Raw genomic sequence first — 17789 nt, forward strand, 5'->3', positions numbered from 1 at the left:
TCATCATAAGAAGCAACTCCTCATTTGTTCAGTTTTATCGTGAGATTGCAGCAATTCAGTCCCTTCTTCAGGCTCCACTTCTAGTTCTCCACCACAGTTACAGTTATTTCCTCCTCTAAAGTCTTGAACCCCTCAAAGTCACCCATGAAGGTTGGAATCAACTTCTCCTAAATCCCTGTTAATGTTGACATTTTGACCTCTTCCTGTGAATCACAAATGTTCTTCACGGTATCTAGAATGGTGAATCCTTTCCAGAAGGCTTTCAATCTGCTTTGTCCAGATCCATCAGAGGAATCGCTATCGATGGCAGCTACAGCCTTACAAAATACATGTCCTAAATAGTAAGATTTGAAAGTCAAATTACTTCTTGATCCAAAGGCTGCAGAATGGATGCTGTGTTAGCAGACAAGAAAACACCATTAATCTCGCCATACAACTCCATCAGAGCTCTGGAGTGACCATGGGCGTTGTCAACGAGCAGTCATTTTTTTCTAAGCAGCAGGACTCAACAGTGAACTATGCTGTAAACACATGTGCTGTCATCCAGGCTACGTAATTTTCATTTAGGGACTATAGGCAGAGTAGATTTAGCTCAATTTTTAAGGGCCCTAGTAGTTTCAGGATGGCACATGAGCACTGGCTTCAACTTCAAGTCATCAGCTGAATTAGCCCCTAACAAGAGAGTCAGCCTGTCTTTTGAAGCTTTGAAGATAGGCACTGACTTCTCCTCTCTAGCAATGAAAGTCCTAAATGGCATTTTCTTCCAATGAAGGCTGATTTGTCTAAACTGAAAATCTGTTGTGTGGCGTAGTCACCTTCACGGATCACATGAGCTAGATCTTCTGTGTAACTTGCTGCAGCTTCTATATCTGCACTTGCTGCTTCACATTGCATTCTTATGTTACCGAGATGGCTTCTCTCCTTAAACCTCATGAGCCAACCTCTGCTAGCTTTGTACTTTTCTTGGGCACTTGCCTCACCTCTGTCAGCCTTCACAGAATTGAAGAGAGTTAGGGCTTTGCTGTGGATGAAGCTCTGACTCAAGGGAATGCTGTGGTTTGCTTGACCTTCCACCTAGACCACTAAAACTTCCTCCACACCAACTACAAGCCTGCTGTGTGCTCATCACTGATGTGGTCACTGGAGCGGCACCTTTAATTTCCTTCAAGAACTCTTCCTTTACACTCACAACCTGGCTAACTTAAGCATAGGAGGCCTTGATTTTAGCCTGTCTCTACTTCCCATGTGCCTTCTTCACTAAACTTAATCACCTTTAGCTTTTGATTGAAAATGAAAGCCAAGCAACTCTTCCTTTCACCTGAACACCTAGAGGCCGTTGTAAGGTTATTAAGTGGCCTAATTTCCATATTGCTGCGCCTCGAGGAATGGCTGTTTCTTGGGTTCAGAAGCCAGAGGAGAAGGTGAACGGTGGAGGAACAGCCACTCAGTGGAGCAGTGAGCACACACACATTTATCCATGAAGTTCACTGTCTCACATGGGTGCAGTTCCTGGCACCCCAAAACAGTTACAATAGTAACACAAAGATCATGGATCTCAGATCACCATAACAAATAAAATAGCAATGAAAAGGCCTGAAATATTGACAGAATTACCAAAACGTGACACCGAGACGTGAAGTGAGCAAATGCTATTTGAAAAATGGCCCTGTTAGACTTGCTCAAGGCAGGAGTGCCACAAACATTCCATTAAAAAAAAAAAAAGCAGTATCTGTGACAGTAAAATGAAGCCTTCCTATAGCCCCCTTTTTAATGAACACGTAAGTTCTTTTCCATTTTTGCTCTTATAAACAAAGCAGCCATGAAGCCGTACACACAGTTTTGCACACTTGTCTGAGTATACCCACAGCAGAAAATTCTGGCAGATGAAACTGCATGGTCTGCAGTGTTTGTCTGCTAACTTTTGACTCTAAAGAGCTAGGACAGGAAGAAATTGGGAGTGTAGACAGCCTTTAGGCAGCAGATGAGTCAATTATCTCCTAGAACAGGCTGTTTTAGTTTGGTTTCACAAGGACCTATCTGCTGGAGACAGAACAGAGGGTCGTCCTTGGAACCATATCCCTAGACCACCCTGTATTCGACTACTGAGTGCTCTATAGAAGCAGAGAGGAAAGTAGGTGGTCCCACCCAACCTCTGTGCACGGGTTCCAGCTGAAGAGCAGAGACTCAGACCTCCCCGGTTGCCAGGTTGTCATCAATTCTGTACAAGGAAAACCAGCCCAATTCCAGGATATCGAAGCTGGTCCCCTCATCTCACCTCCCTGGGCCTCACTGGTTTAGGTCTTTGGGTTGCTCTGAATAGGGAACCACCTGGAACACAGAACTATGATACCAACTGAGGAAAAAGATCTTAGCAGGATGGGTCACAGGGGCCAAATGTTTTATCAACTCCTCTCCCCTTCAGGAAACCAAACAATGCCAAATTGTTGAGAGGTTCACTATTTTCTGCAGGAGAAAACTTCCGCAGATCGTGATAAATAGGAGGTCTGTGAGAAAATGCTTTCAGTTTAACTGAACATCGAAAATAATAAACACGTAAACTAGAAAGAAGTGAGCACTTCTCTCTTTATAAAAACTTGGTAAGCTATTCCCGGGGGCGGGAGAGGGGGAGAAACATCTCTTTTTCACATAGCTTACTTTGAGTCATTCTGATTTACAGTCTTCATTACAGTTATTCTATATGGAGCTGACCTGAGCACAGTACAAATCTATATATTAAGTCCTTCAGGACAGAGCTCTCAGTTACCATTTGGAGAATGGAAAACACAGGAATCAGGGTAACCACCAGAGGCTGAGAGAGAAGCCACAACTGCCAGCATCTCCTCTTGTTTTATTTTTAAAAAAAGCAAAGCACCACTGTGAGCTGGATTCACTCACTTAAAAGATAGGTGATCTCTTACCTGCTTCTCTTTCTTCTGTATTTTCATTATCATCTATTAAAGGCAATTATTTTATTTCTGTAAAACATAAAAAAGGCAAAAATTATGTTAAAATCCACAATAAAACATTTCAGATTATCTCAAGATTAGCTGTGGCCCATGAGGAAAACAGAATGGAGGATTACTTCCCCAGAACATTTACGATCAGCAGTGTTCCAGCCTGACACTCCTGAGAGCCCTGTGCACTGGCCTAAGCCTACCTACTCCCATCCTGAGCCATCAGTTTTTGCTCTAGATGCACCAGAGTCAAAAAGATACTGTCTTCGTAAATAAAACAAGTTAGAAGAGATGCTGGCACATTAAATCACAAAGGGAACTATAAGAGGAACCGAAAATGATGCCATGAGTGTATTTCGGGGGTGTGGAGGGGGGCTAGAACTAATAAGCAAAGCCCTCATTTTTGGGGGAAGAAAATTAGTAAATAATATCTATAACTGATATATCAAGGAATAGAACTATGCACAATAAAAGAGAGAGTTAAAGGACTTCCTTGGCTAAGACTCCATGCTTCCAGTGCAGGGGGCCCAGGTTAGATTCCTAGTCAGGGAACTAGACTCCATTGTGCCACAATTAAAACCAGTGCAGCCAAATAAATAAATAAATATTTTTAAAAGAGAAAGAGCTGAAAGTTAAAACTGGTTCTTCTGAAGGATAGAGGAGCTGGTATAAGACAGGACAGGGCACTCCTGCACTTCATCATATGCTGTCCTACATTACTTGATGTTTCAAACCACGTGCATTTTAAACTGACAAAATAAATTCTATTTCAATATTCCATAATTTTTTCCTAATGATTTTATTATACCCATTATTATTACATGCATTTTATTATACCCATTCCCAGGCTCCAACCACAAAGCCCATGACGACACTGAGCTTCTCGTAAATGTCTTTTGAGCAGCACAGCCACAAGACCCCAGCAACTGGCTTGAGAGGTCTGGAAGTGCTCTGGGGCATCCAAGGGACAGAAGGACCTCTGTTCTAGGAAACTCAGAATGGAGGGCTGCCTGAGTCACCCACTCTCATCTCCCCCAAAGACAAACAATGGAAAGATCATAGTATATATATCTTGGCTTCCGGTTCTAGTCTGGTAGACACCAATTCATACTCATTGTTAACCTTGATTTCCTGGACATCCCACAGAGCTAGGAACCCAACCCAGAGACGCACGATTATCCTAATGATACACTTATTTCTCACATGCAAGTGAATGTGGTATGTGCAGGCGTCAAAGAGAACTTTCAGATTAATCCAAGGCAGCCTCACCTAAGTGGGCTCAGGGTGTGTTTGATGCAAATGAGAAAAATGAAGGCCTTGGTACTTCAATCATCTGTGGGAACCACAATTACAGTTTAAAGTCTGTCAATTTAGGGTTTTCTTTTCCTCCAAGAGTCAGAAGCATTTTCTATTCAAAGGAGCATAATACGTTACCAGGCTACTGCTGCTTGCAAAGAGCACAGCATCCATGGAAGCAACAAGTGGCAAAGTGGGCACAGGCAGGCCCTAGACCAGGGGGCAAAGAGAGGGCAGCAGAGAAGAACTGGCCAAGTCAGGAAAAGGGAAAACCAAGTCAGTAAATATGCTTTGAAGGGTCAGTGTGAGGACTAATATTTGATGAAACAACGAACTTTCCTCAAGAAAACCATAAATTCCTGAGAAATGGCAAGGTAAGGGCTCTGAAATCAGGGCAGTTCAGAGAATCTTACCGTCTGGACTTCAATACAGTGGAGTTGACTCTAGGTCAACTATGTTAGCACAAAAGTCTATCTCCTTTATCTTTCAATTTTGAGTTATCAGACCCCAGAAAACCAACATTCTCAACCATCACAAACTGCCACAAATTCTGAAATGAAGAAGGAAGTTTGCAAAATAAACTCTAGCTAATAAAAAGGGATATTATCAATAACCAGACATGTAACTCAAATAAAATTCTACCCAACAAAATGAAATCAACTGCTTACAAAATGCAGAAAAAGTCTAGTGCCAAGAAAAATCACCTTTTACTATATTAAAAAAAAAAATCAGGTATAATGCAGTAGAGACATCAAAAAACACAATTTCTGATTAAGGTCCACAAACCAGCATGCAAATGAACAGGGCCCCAACACTGCCTGCAACGTGGGGAAAACAGGTCCAACTGATCATCACTGTTGGCAGGTTCATTGTCTCCAGCTTTCTGAAAGCACTCAGGCAACATGCCACCTAGATCTATGGACTGCGCGGTTCCACTTTCAGGAATCCACCCGAGGCAATCAGCCAGTAGGAAATCAAGCTGAGAAGAAGCTCAGGGATGGGGTGGGAGGCAGTGTGGAAATGCTGTCACAGCAGAGCTCAGCCACCGCAGAGGGCCACTGTTCCCTGGGTCCCGTCAAAGGGCCTGGGAAGATCAGAGGTGGCCGATGAGCACAAGCTAGAAAGACTGGGAAGGTGTGGGGCTGACCCAAGTAAGGCGTGAATGTGGTTACTCAGCAGGGAGAAGGCTTGGAGGAAAAGAGCTGGGTGAAAGATCCTAAACCAAATCTCACCAGGTGTTCACACGCGAGACACCTGCACCCTCGGGGATTTTCACGCCGTGCAGATAAACCCACTCCATTCCCCGAAAGAGACAATGTGTGTGAAATCCAAGTGCGTCCCAGTGATGCTGCTATGAGAGTAACTGCTTCAGGGACCTCCCTGGTGGTCCAGGGGTTAAGACTTCACCTTCCAATGCAGGGGGTGCAGGCGGGATCCCTGGGATCCCTGGTCGGGGAACTAAGATCCCACATGCCAAGGAAAGAACTGCTCTCATTCACTGAAAGCAGGTCTTTGGCCAACCTTGCGTTGTGATTGTGAAATCATTTCTAGTACCCGGATGGACTGCCACACACCAGCATGTGGGTACTTCACAAGATAGCGGCTGTCATCAGCAGCATCAATTTGGTGTTCAATAAGCATGTATTGACTTTTATTTCTCCAAATACCATCTAGTAGTTTACTAGGCATTCTCTCTGAGGTTTTCTCTACCTTTTCCCTCTTTGATGGCACGTGTTTAAAAAACACAAAACTACCTAATCTTTTTGTGCAGCTGAATTTTATGCAGCAGGAATAGCAAACGAGATATACACGAAAGCAGGTACTTCTGGACAACACTGGAAACAGCTTCACAGCCTCTGCTGCTGTGCTGACATCACCCAAAAGTCGTGATTAGATAGATCCTTTAGGTTCAATAAAGTGCAAATTAAAACAGCAATTTCAGAGTCCCACAATTTAATTAGAAGCATAATACAAATATATTCTGAAACTCCTGTGTGGACAAACCAGGAAACTTGTCAAGAGAGTGTATTAAAAAAGATTTTTAAAAAAGTGTATAACTGGGGCTTCCCTGGTGGCCCAGAGGTTGAGACTTCGTGCTTCCACTGTTGGGAGGGCATGGGTTCATTCTCTGGCTGGGGGCCTAGATTCCACATGCCTTGCAGCACCGCAAAAAAAATAAATAAAAATTTAAAAGTATGTAACTTTTGAATGACATGAAAACTGGGAGAACTCCTCAATGCATTTCACTGCTCATTTATGAAAGCAGTATTTAATTACCTTCACAAGAAGGTTAGCTGTTAATAATATAAAAAGTAAACAATATAAATATTCCTATTCCTTCTTAACACTCACAGCAAAGCTTACATTAAGAAAAATGGGTGCAGGTTCATTAAGAACATTCTGAAATGTATGACTTTTTCTCTCTCCACTTCAACAATTCTGCCCCAGCGCCATCTCCCAAGCTCCTCCGTGCGGTCAGCCCTTGTCTCCTCACCTACGGAAAGGCTGACAGCGCCAACCTCAGAGCGCACACAAGCCTTCTGGCAGCCTTCGGGGTCACCTGTCCTGGGCTTCCCTCCAGGGCAGGGGAAGGAAGGTGGCCCCCCTCTCCAGAGGACAACTAGCCTTCTGTTGGCACTTGGGGTCCATCCTCTCCTGCTTCGCAGCCACCTCAGCCTCGGGATCACTTTGCAGCCAGTCTCTCCTCATTTCGCTCCGGTTTCCCCTCAGATGCCACCTGCCACCAGAGTCTTCCTTAACCCCCTACTCCCCTCAACCCCTGTCCCCACTCTCTCTTCTCTCACCCTAATTTAGCTTCTTTTTCTGGCACTTGTTACTACCTGACGTTGTATTACGTCTAGTTGATGACGAACTTGTTACCTGTGAGATGCACACACACGAGTGTAAGCTCTGTTTTGTTCATGTTGTACTTCCTGAGTCTGAAAAAGCAACGGGCTCATAATGGGGACTCAATAAACATGTGTTCCGTGAAGAATCACTTCCTTCTCTCTGCAGACGAACAGGCTCAACTCCACCTCAGAACAGTAACCATACTAACAAATCCCACACCTGAATCATCACTTCCTTCCAAATTACTTCCCTAGAGCTCCTCTTGGCAATGACTCCCTAGTTAACAAGTCCAAGGCCTTACCCTGAGTTTCTTGCAGCACTGTAAGCTACAGACCATTTTCTCCTCTTAAAATGCTCATCTCACTGGTCTCCTGGAGGCCATTCTCTCCAGCTTTCCCTCCGACCACAGGCTTCCAAAGCCTGCAGGCTTCCTCCCTAGGCTCCTCACATTACAAGGCCCAACTCTTAAATGTCAGTGTCCCCGTGGCTAAACACTCTTAAGTTCGAACAACTTCACGTGGCAATGTTAATCACATCACTCTAAAACAGGACGGAGTCGATGATGTGTTATAAGTTCCATGCGGGCTCTGAGTTCTCCACTCAACTCCCAGACTCCACCTCAGCCACTCAGTCCTGTCTGACTCTGCAACCCCGTGGCCTATAGACCACCAGGCTTCTCTGTTCATGGGATTCTCCAGGCAAGAATACTGGAGTTGGGTGACATTTCCCAAATCCAAGTCCTCCTGACCTCTAAGTGGACTTATCCATTCACATCCTGGCCAGTTCCAATCAGGGATTCCACAGATACCCCCAAATCCCACAACTCTTCCAAAATAAAACTCAATGCTGCCTTACACACACATACACACCTGCTTCTATCACACACACACACACACACCCCTATGTCTCTCACTGGAGGTCAGAGACATACACACACCTATGTCTCTCACTGGAGGTCAGAGTCCCACAGCCTGCCACCCAGCCCAGAGTCCAGTTGTCCTAAACTCCTTCCCTCCCCTTCCCTAACTCCTTCCTCTTTCCTGAATCCTGAGGATCTTCCCCAGTCCACTTTGGGTTGGGGGTGTTTTTCACCTGACCCAGCCTCCTAAGTGTCTCTATTCGTAAGTGCCTTCCACCCTCATACCATTACCCTCATTGCACCAAGTGTGTGTTTTCCTAAAGTATCTGCCAAATCAGATCATTATCTCTGCAGTGTCTTCAGAAAAGAAACTACTCTTCCCATCACAGAGCCCTGCACAAGGGAGCCAGCCTCTAGTCCGCGTCTGCTGCTCCAACATTACCTTTCACCATTCAGCCAACTGTTCTGAACACGAAGTTCAAGCTGTACCTCCTTCCACTTCATGCTCTTATCCTTCAAAATTCAACGCTGTGTGTCATGTTCTCTGGGATGCTGTGCCTGACTTCCCTAAGCCCCAAAAACACCTCTGAGGAGCGCTAAGCCCCAGCAGCTATGCCACCATGGTATCATCTTTCCCCCGTATCTGTGTGCCATTAGCTCCGTGCCTCTGCACCCTCCAGGAAGGGACTGTGTCCTGCAGCGTTTGGCTCAGTGCCTGACATCTGGGCTCATAAAGGATTACCTGTGGAGTAAGGGAGTGAATAAATAGGAAAGCGATGTTTACAGCAAAGGCTTTGAGCTCCTACCTTCTTTATCATAACTGGTGGCCTTTCTTTTTCCTTTCCTGTTTACTGTTCTTTTACGTCCAATCAAATTTCTTAGCACTCATCATTCATGCTTTTTCAAAGTAATACATGTACTTAGCTTAAGAATTCAATAATATGCAGTTTAAAACAAAACATACTCCCCTGACTCGCTCCTCCCCATCCTGACTCACTCTCCCAGAGGTAATCTTTTGATCTACAGCTCTTCCTTCTGCCTCGTTTCAAAATATTTCTTAAAAACAGTGATTACAAAATTAACAATAAAAATCATTAGGATAATCTCAATAGATGCAGAAAAAGCTTTTGACAAAATTCAACATCCATTCATGATTTAAAAAACTCTCAACAAAGTGAGCCCAGAGGGAACATACCTCAACGTAATAAAGGTCATATATGACAACCCATGGGGCTTCCTCAATGGCTCAGCGGTAAAGAAGCCACCTGCAGTGCAGGAGACACAGGAGGTGCGGGTTCAATCCCTGAGTTGGGAAGATCCCTTGGAGGAGGAGTAAATGGCAAGCCACTCCAGTATTCTTGCCTGAAACATCCCATGGACAGAGGAGTCTGGCAGGCTGCAGTCCAAAGGGTCACAAAGAGCCAGACAAGACTGATCAACTGAGTGCAATGACAAAGCCACAGCTAGTACCACCCTCAACAGTGAGAAGCTTTTCTTCTTAGGTCATGAACAAGACAAGAATGCCCACTCTCACCACTTTAGTATTGGAGATCCTAGCCAGGGCAATCAGACTAGAAAAAGAAATAAAAGGCATCCAAACTGGAAAGTAAAACCATCACCATCTGAAGATGACCTGATGCTTTATAAAGAAAACACTATCGACTCCACCAAAAACCCATCAGAACTAGTAAATGAGTTCAGGGAAGTTGCAGGATATAAAATTAATAATAGAACTATGTAGCATTTCTATACACTAATAATGATCTCTCAGAAAAAGAAATTAAGAAAACATTTGCAATTCCAATCAAAAAGAGTAAAATACCTAGGAATAAACTGAACAAAGAAGCTGAAAGACCTGTAGTTTGAGGCTATCAGACAGGGATAAAAGAAACTGAAAACAACACAAATAGATAGAAAGATACACTGTGTTCACAAGTTGGAAGAAGTAATACTGTTAAAATGATCGTACTACCCAAAGCAACCTACAGAGTCAATGCAATCCCTATCAAAATACCAATGGCATTTTTCACAGAGCTAGATAGAAGAAATAATCCTAAAATTTGTGTGGAACCAAAAAAGACCCCAAATATCCAAAGCTATCCTGAGAAAGAAGAAGAAAGATAAAAGCATCACGCTCCCTGATTTTGAAGCATACACCCAAAACTGACACAATACTGTCCGTCAACTAAGCTTCAGTATCAGTAAAAACAGGTAAGATTTCTAAGAAATACACTAATACTGCTATCAGGCCTTTTTACGATTTTAAACATGATTCTATCAGTTTCTTCCTATAAAACAGGAGATGGCAAATATTTTTATAAAATACCAGATAATAAATATTTTAGGTTTTGCAGACCACACAGTCACTGTTGCGACTGTTCAATTTTGCCACTGCAGCATGAAAACAGCCACAGACAACATGCAAACGTATGGGTTTGTATTTCAAAGAAACAACACAAAAACATGAAACCCCCCTACTTCAGAGATGAACTGTATCTTCCTGGTATAGTTATTATTAAATCAATATTCACTTCACAGCTAAGATATGAACTATACTGTGCTAAAGTTTTCTTTTTTTGTGTAATCTTTCCCCCTAATTGGCAATCCACTCGAGCACTCTTGCCTGGAAAATCCCATGGAAGGAGGAGCCTGATAGGCTACAGTCCATGGGGTCGCACAGAGTCGGACACAACTGAGCGACTTCACTTTCACTTTCTCCCTAAAGACAGCTGCTGCTGCTGCTAAGTCGCTTCAGTCGTGTCCGACTTTGTGCGACCCCATAGACGGCAGCCCACCAGGCTCCCCCGTCCCTGGGATTCTCCAGGCAAGAACACTGGAGTGGGTTGTCATTTCCTTCTCCAGTGCATGAAAGTGAAAAGTGAAAGGGAAGTCGCTCAGTCGTGTCCGACTCTTCGAGACCCCATGGACTGCACCCTACCAGGCTCCTCCGTCCATGGGATTTTCCAGGCAAGAGTACTGGAGTGGGGTGCCATTGCCTTCTTCGCTAAAGACAGCAAGTACCTTTAAATTTAAAAATGTGCTTTGTTCTCTGAGTCACTAACTTACCTAAAAATGCTCCCCCAAAACTTTAAAAGTAGGATTCCTCTCAGCCTAGGTTCATTTCTTCCCCCTTGTACCATTCTATCTGAAGTCTCAGAGCGCTCTTCAGTCTGCTTCAAAGCCACCTCACCTTACTGGGGCCTCTCACCTCCATCCTCCTGGGGACTCATTCTCTGTGTCACTCTTAAGAGTGGACGTCCAGGTTTCTTTCTTCTCTCTGAGGGTTTACTCTCTCATTCTGGTGAATCACAGTGTCCACTAAGTCACTAGGAAATATAAGTTCTGAGACCTTCGTGTCTGACTATGCCCATAGTCCACCTTGACGGCTTGGAGGGCAGCAAATCCCAAGTTGGAAATGGAATTCTTCTCAGAATTTCAAGAACATTTCACCATAGTCCTGTTCCTTCCAACGCCTGTTAAGGAATCTGAACCACTGAGATGGCTAATTCCTTATCTGAAACCTCTCTTCCTTCACAGAAAGCTTTCAGCCGAAGGGAGCATCTTTTCATAATGATGCACCTTGGGGCTATTTTTATCCATGAGGCTGGACACCTGGTGAATTCTTTCACATGCTGGAAACTCCTGTCTCAGTTCTGAGAAATACTCTTGAATTACTTCCTCATAATTTCCTCCCTATTGTTTTCTTGTAATAGAACTCCTATTATTGTATTTGAATGACAGACCTTCTGGGCTATACCTCTAATTTTCTCATTAAAAAATTTTTTTGGTCTCTTTGTGATCTGCTTTCTGGGAGCTTTCCTCACCTTTCTTCTTATTTAGTTATGTATTTTTAAATAGCTAACAAGTTTACCATTCAATAATTCTTTTTTTTTCCCCCAGTAACCCACAATGGAAGGCCATTCAATGACAAACAGTGGTGCTTTCCTTTCAAAGACTCTATGATCTAGTAAAAGACTTTCACTCAACCAGAAAACTCAACCTGGAGTGAGAAAATGCTTCTGTACCAACTTTAAGTATTTTCTACATTTTCAAGGCTCTGAATGAGTTTTTTTCTCCATCAAAGATGTCACAGCACACACACACACAAAATTAGGATTTTGACTCATATACATAAATTTTTTGATACCTGAAAGTTTTTTTTTTTTTTTTTGCACATAGAGAATTTGTAAATTAGATCTGTTTTGGGGGAAACACACAAAATTTACAAATTAGATTTATTTCTGTTACCTTTTGTATATAGTTTAGGACTTTCCAGGTGGCTCAGTGGTAAAGAAATTCATCTGTCAATTCAGGAGACGCAGGAGATGTGAGTTTGATCCCTGGGTTGGGAAGATCTCCTGGAGGAGGAAATGGCAACCCACTCCAGTATCCTTGCTGGGAAAACCCATGGACAGAGGAGCCTGGCAGGCTACGACTGAGCTTGCACGCGCACATACAGTGTAGGCTAGAGCTGGTCTCTAAAGGGTGATCTGTGATGCTCTCCTCAACAGGCTGGAAAAAACACAGCATCTCATGCCTACAAGTCAAAAGCATTCACATCCCTCCAGGTTACAAGAGGACCGTGAGGACGGGGACTCTATCTATTTGGAATACTGCTATGTATCTAATTCCTAGCACAGTATTTTGTGAATGAGTGCATCTGTGAATATTACACAGGATTTATCAATGGTGCATCAAAAAAGAAGGATCATATCTATGTAAGGGAAATAAACCAGGCACAGACTAAAAACACCTTCTCTCCAAAAATGCAGATGCCTAACTTGAAATATCTGTCCACAATACTAGGGAGAAGGCCTTAGCACTGCCACAATTTCCAAACTGAGGTAGCTCTTTGTTTTGCTGGCTTGAAAGTACAATTACCGCCTCCAATATTAACTTAAGATGTTTTGCCCCTTAAAAATTGTTTTAAACACTCAATGCATTATACTAAAAGCTTTGTTACCCTCCATGTGGGTGATGCAAGCCAAAAAGCAAATGAAGAGTACTGACTTTAATCTGTCTGTGAGAGAAGGCATAATCAGCAGTAAGAGCAATAATCTTCTAGAAAACTCTTGTTATTGGATCAAGAGTATTAGAAATGTCCATTTTGAGAGGCTTCCTGTTGGTCAACTACAAAATAACAAGGCTTTAAACTCATTACTATTGACTTCAACAAATGTCTACCACCGCCACGAAAGTCAAAGTGAAGTCGCTCAGTCGTGTCCGACTCTGTGACCCTGTGGACTGCAGCCCACCAGGCTCCTCCATCCGTGGGATTTTCCAGCAAGAGTACTGGAGTGGGGAGCCATTTCCTTCTCCAGGAGATCTTCCTGACCCAGGGATTGAACCTGGGTCACCCGCATTGTAGGCAGACGCTTTACCATCTGAGCCACCGCCTGATCAACCACTGCCATAATTCCTTATTATAATCTGCTGTGTCTAACGGACGGTTGCTGTTGTTTAGTCACCAAGTCGTGCCCAACTCTGTCGCAACCCCATGGACTGTAGCCCACCAGGCCCCTCTGTCTGTGGGATTTCCCAGGTAAGAATACTAGAATGGATTGCCATTTCCTTCTCCAGGGGATCTTCCCCAACCCAGGGATTGAACCCGAGTTTCCTACGTTGCAGGCAGATTCTTAACCACTGAGCCACTAGGGAAGCCCATCTAGACGGCATGTGCTAAGTGTGCTAAGTCATCTTAGTCGTGTCCAGCTCTGTGGACCCTCTGGACTGTGATGCACCAGGCTTCTCTGTCTGGGATTCTCCAGGCAGAAATACTAGAGGGGTTTGCCATGCCCTCCTCCAGGAATCAAACTCACGCCTCTTCCATCTTCTGCATTGCAGGCGGGATCTTTACCAGTAGAGCCACCTGGGAAGCCCCAGTGGTATACAGGCGGAAGCACTGGGAAGCCTTAATGATATAAAGGTGTATAAAGGTATAAAGAAGCCCTCTATGGAGAAGGAAATGGCAACCCACTCCAGTACTCTTGCCTGGAAAATCCCATGGACAGAGGAGCCTGGTAGACTACAGTCCATGGGGTTGCAAAGAGTCAGATACACCTGAGCAACTTTGCTTCGTTTGTTTGTTTTTTTTTTGGATATCATATAATTCAGTAACAATTCTTTCAGATAAATAACAGTATAGTTTTGCTTTGACTATCAAGAGATTTGAGCCAAATTCATGATCCAGTACTCTTAACTCTATATGCATTTTTAGGAACATATACTAGGCATTTTTGCAAGCTAATCTTTCTCATGGACTTTTTTCTTAATCACATTTTCCTTTCAATCATATTCTTTTGGCTATTAACATTATCCTTTTATAATCACTAGTATTTGTGTAATCTTTAAATACTTCTGTGAAATGGAACAGGAAACATATATACATAGTAATAAAGATGATTTATAACTCAAACAAATAAACAAATAAGCCCTCTAGATGGCATAAATGTTTAAACTAAGGAAGCTCTCTAGAAGTGACTAGCAACATTTCAACAATGCTGCATTCACCAAATCAGAACTGAATGGGACCTCTGAGATTACAAAGCCAAACACTCTGATCTTCATGATGAATGAGATATAGTTTCGTAATACAAAAGGAGAAAAATCAACTCCAAATCCCAGTTCATCTCTTCAATCACGTCAACTCCTAATATAGCGACAAAAATCAATTTGCTTGATAAGAATCACTATTAAGGGCAGCAGTAGAAGCAAGTGGCCAGGCATTACCAGGGTTATCAAACAACACGTCGTAAAGTGAAACCTGACTGCCCTTCCTTTCCGTCATTAGACCCTGCACTGTAATGCCAGACCCAGATGAGGAACGATCTCACCTGTGAACACAGAACTGAAGAAACCAATCTCCTAACAGCCAAGCCCATTCAAAGTTTAGAGCTCTACAGATTCAAGCTATAACCTTATGTGAGAAGACAGGGTTTTTACATTTGACTTTCCATATTCAGTCTCAAGAGACTTCACCAGTAACGCAAGACTTTTTTGATTTGTGGCACTTTTAATGCCATTTGTGGAGGAAGAATAATACCTGTAGGGGCTTCCCTTGAAGCTCAAATGGTAGAGAATCTGCCTGCAATGTGGGAGACCTAGGTTTGATCCCTGGGTCAGGAAGATCCCCTGGAGCAGGGCATGGCAATCCACTCTAGTATTATTGCCTAGAGAATTCCATGGACAGAGGACCCTGGCAGGGGTTGCAAAGAGCTGGACACGACTAAACAACTACACTTCCACTTTTTGAGGGAAGATATCTAGGTTGTGGACACAACTGCAATATGAGTTGTACAATTTATTCTCTTCCTAGGTCTTAGTCTCCCATTCATAGAATAGGGACCAAAACTATCTTCTGCAAGAGGAGATGGATGAGTTCTCTTTTGGACAGGCTAAATTTGAAGAAACAGTAAAGATAAGCAAAGTGAAGGGAGAGAACGTAAAGGTCAGGCAATGCAACCTTTTTATCTTAAGATAATGAAACTTAAGGGTTAGAGTAGCCTAACCGCCCAAAGGCCACAATTATGCAAAAGTACCAGGATTAGACTTCCCAGGTTCCAATTCAGGCCTCTGAGCACTACACCACACTGCCTTGTATGAAAATAGTGGGAGAGGTGAGGATTGTTGCCAGTTGTTAGCAGGGCTGAAGGAGTGACTAAGGGAAACTGAGGCATGCAAACCCGAGATTAGAAATGCAGGAAGGCCATGCCCTCCCCAAAAGGAAAGGAAAGTGAGGAAGGTGAAACCACGGTGTCTGACTATTTGCAGCCCCATGGACTTGTAGCCTGCCAGGCTCCTCCATCCATGGGACTTTCCACGCAAGAATACTGGAGTGGGTTGTCATTTCCTTCTTCAGGGGATGTTCCTGACCCAGGGGTCAAACCTGGATCTCCCACATTGCAGGCAGACTCTATCGTCTGAGCCACCAGGAGGTGAGGCTTGGAGATGTTCTATTGGAGAGCGGACAGAGATTAGAAAGATATCCTATAGACAAATCACTACATTCAAGAAGAAAAATAGAAAGAAAGAAAGCAGGCTATAGTAGATGGTTTTGATCCATCCTTGGGGTGAAGAGGAAGCAATTAAAACAGCTTGATAAAACTATCATTCAAGAAGACCTTTTAAGCACATTTTAAGTAAGATGGACCCTTCAGATAATATTATATTACATATAAGGAAAAATAAAACTCATACAAATAATTCATAAGATAAACAGATATTTTAAAAAATCTTTAGGGATATAACTGCCAAGTAATTGTTTAAATTCTTTATCTACTCTCCTAAAAACTCCCATTTAAATCCTGAAATTGTTCAACAAAACTCTATCTGATGGCTATCCAAGACAGCAGGAGACACAGTAAACACACATTAACAAAATCATAACACAGACAGTCCTCAGCAGAGCTTTTACTTTGGGGTAAATAACACAAGAAAAATCACGTACTTATGGCTATCCAGGCTCAGCACTCAGGCTCTTTCTACAGGAAACAGAAGAGCCAGTCCAAGTGCAAACCAGTCTGCAATCTGAGAACATCACATAAAGTTGTGGGGTTCCTTGTACTAAAAAGACAGGCTCTTTCCCCGACTTCTACAACTCTGCTGTGTTCAAATAAAATGAAAACCCAAGATTTTTCCAGGTGGGCTCCTTTTTTCTATTGTTTAAAAACAAGACAAAACAAATGGATTCTGAATCTCACACAGATTTCCTTCTGTTCCAGTTTTAAGGTGAAACCCTGAAACTGAACTCTCACATCGCATATTATTCAATCACCCACCACAAACCCAGGAGGATGCTGCGCCCTGACACATCCCACAGTCGTTTCACCTCCTAAAAGCTGCTCAATTCTGACACCTCCTGCACTGTCTTTAGGGGCTAAATTTTTTTCTTTAACAGAATCTGAGGAGGGTTTTTTTTTGTTTGTTTGTTTAAAAAAAAAAAAGCTCTGGAGTTTTAAAACATTAAATTGTTCTTAATCCTCTTCCACCCTCAATTCCCCTTTCCCTGAAATCTAAATAGAAGAAAAGTACTGTGATAAATGCAGAACCAGGCTGTGGGGGAATGCATCTAACAAGGCACTGCCTGATGTGACTGATGTGAGAGAAAGCTCTCCTTGCAAAAGCAAGCTCTGACAAGCACTGGCTGAAGGGTGAGGCGGGTGGCTGGCAACCAGAATCTCCTGCCGATAAAACGCCCTGGTGATCCAAATCTGGTTGTGCGACGACGCTAAGAGCAGAAACTGCAAGCAATAAGCAGAATACTCAAGAGGCCACCCGCGGCAAAGGTAAGCCAACTGACGAAGAGCTGTTAACATTGTCTATGTTACGTGTGGTCCATCTAATCTGCCTAATCACTGGTATAGATGCAGTCACCTACTTTAAATTAATATATGAGCAAACAACATATAGTTACAAGTACTGACTTCTAATACCTAGATAATCGCTTAACCAGAAGTAAAACTCAGCAAGTTTTCAGATTGGCACATGGTACTATTTAAGGAGGACTGGTCTGGGAGATGACAGAATTCATGCCCAGTATGAGCTGAGAGAACCACAGACAGGGGCCTGTTAGTTTACCTGATAAATAGCATCCATTCGCAGATCAAAAGACAACCATTTTGAAATATAAATTTATCTCCTTAATACCCATAATCTCCCATTCATATTCCTACCATGTATTTATACCACCCATTCCAATGCTCCCATCCATCATCAGCATGAGCACTGAAAACCAGACATAGGGATGTGATTCAAGACTGTTCTAGACGCAGACGAGCAGTTTTGGAGGACTGCAAATTTCCAAACTGCGGCTCTGGAGTACATGTGCAGAA

At 43.1% G+C, this 17789-nt stretch overlaps 1 protein-coding gene across 6 annotated transcripts in view; it reads right to left on the reverse strand.

Annotated features, from left to right (window-relative positions):
- Positions 1-17789, reverse strand: part of CHD6 (chromodomain helicase DNA binding protein 6) — a 204771-nt gene that overhangs the window by 146625 nt on the left and 40357 nt on the right. For all 6 annotated transcript variants that reach the window (XM_069548576.1, XM_069548579.1, XM_069548575.1 and 3 more), the window contains one exon: positions 2919-2975. In XM_069548576.1, coding sequence (XP_069404677.1) covers positions 2919-2951 — 33 coding nt within the window. In that variant the 5' untranslated portion in view covers positions 2952-2975. The remainder of the gene's footprint in view (positions 1-2918; positions 2976-17789) is intronic.

Source organism: Ovis canadensis, chromosome 13 (assembly GCF_042477335.2).
Source record: "Ovis canadensis isolate MfBH-ARS-UI-01 breed Bighorn chromosome 13, ARS-UI_OviCan_v2, whole genome shotgun sequence".
NCBI classification, from domain to species: Eukaryota; Metazoa; Chordata; class Mammalia; order Artiodactyla; family Bovidae; genus Ovis; species Ovis canadensis.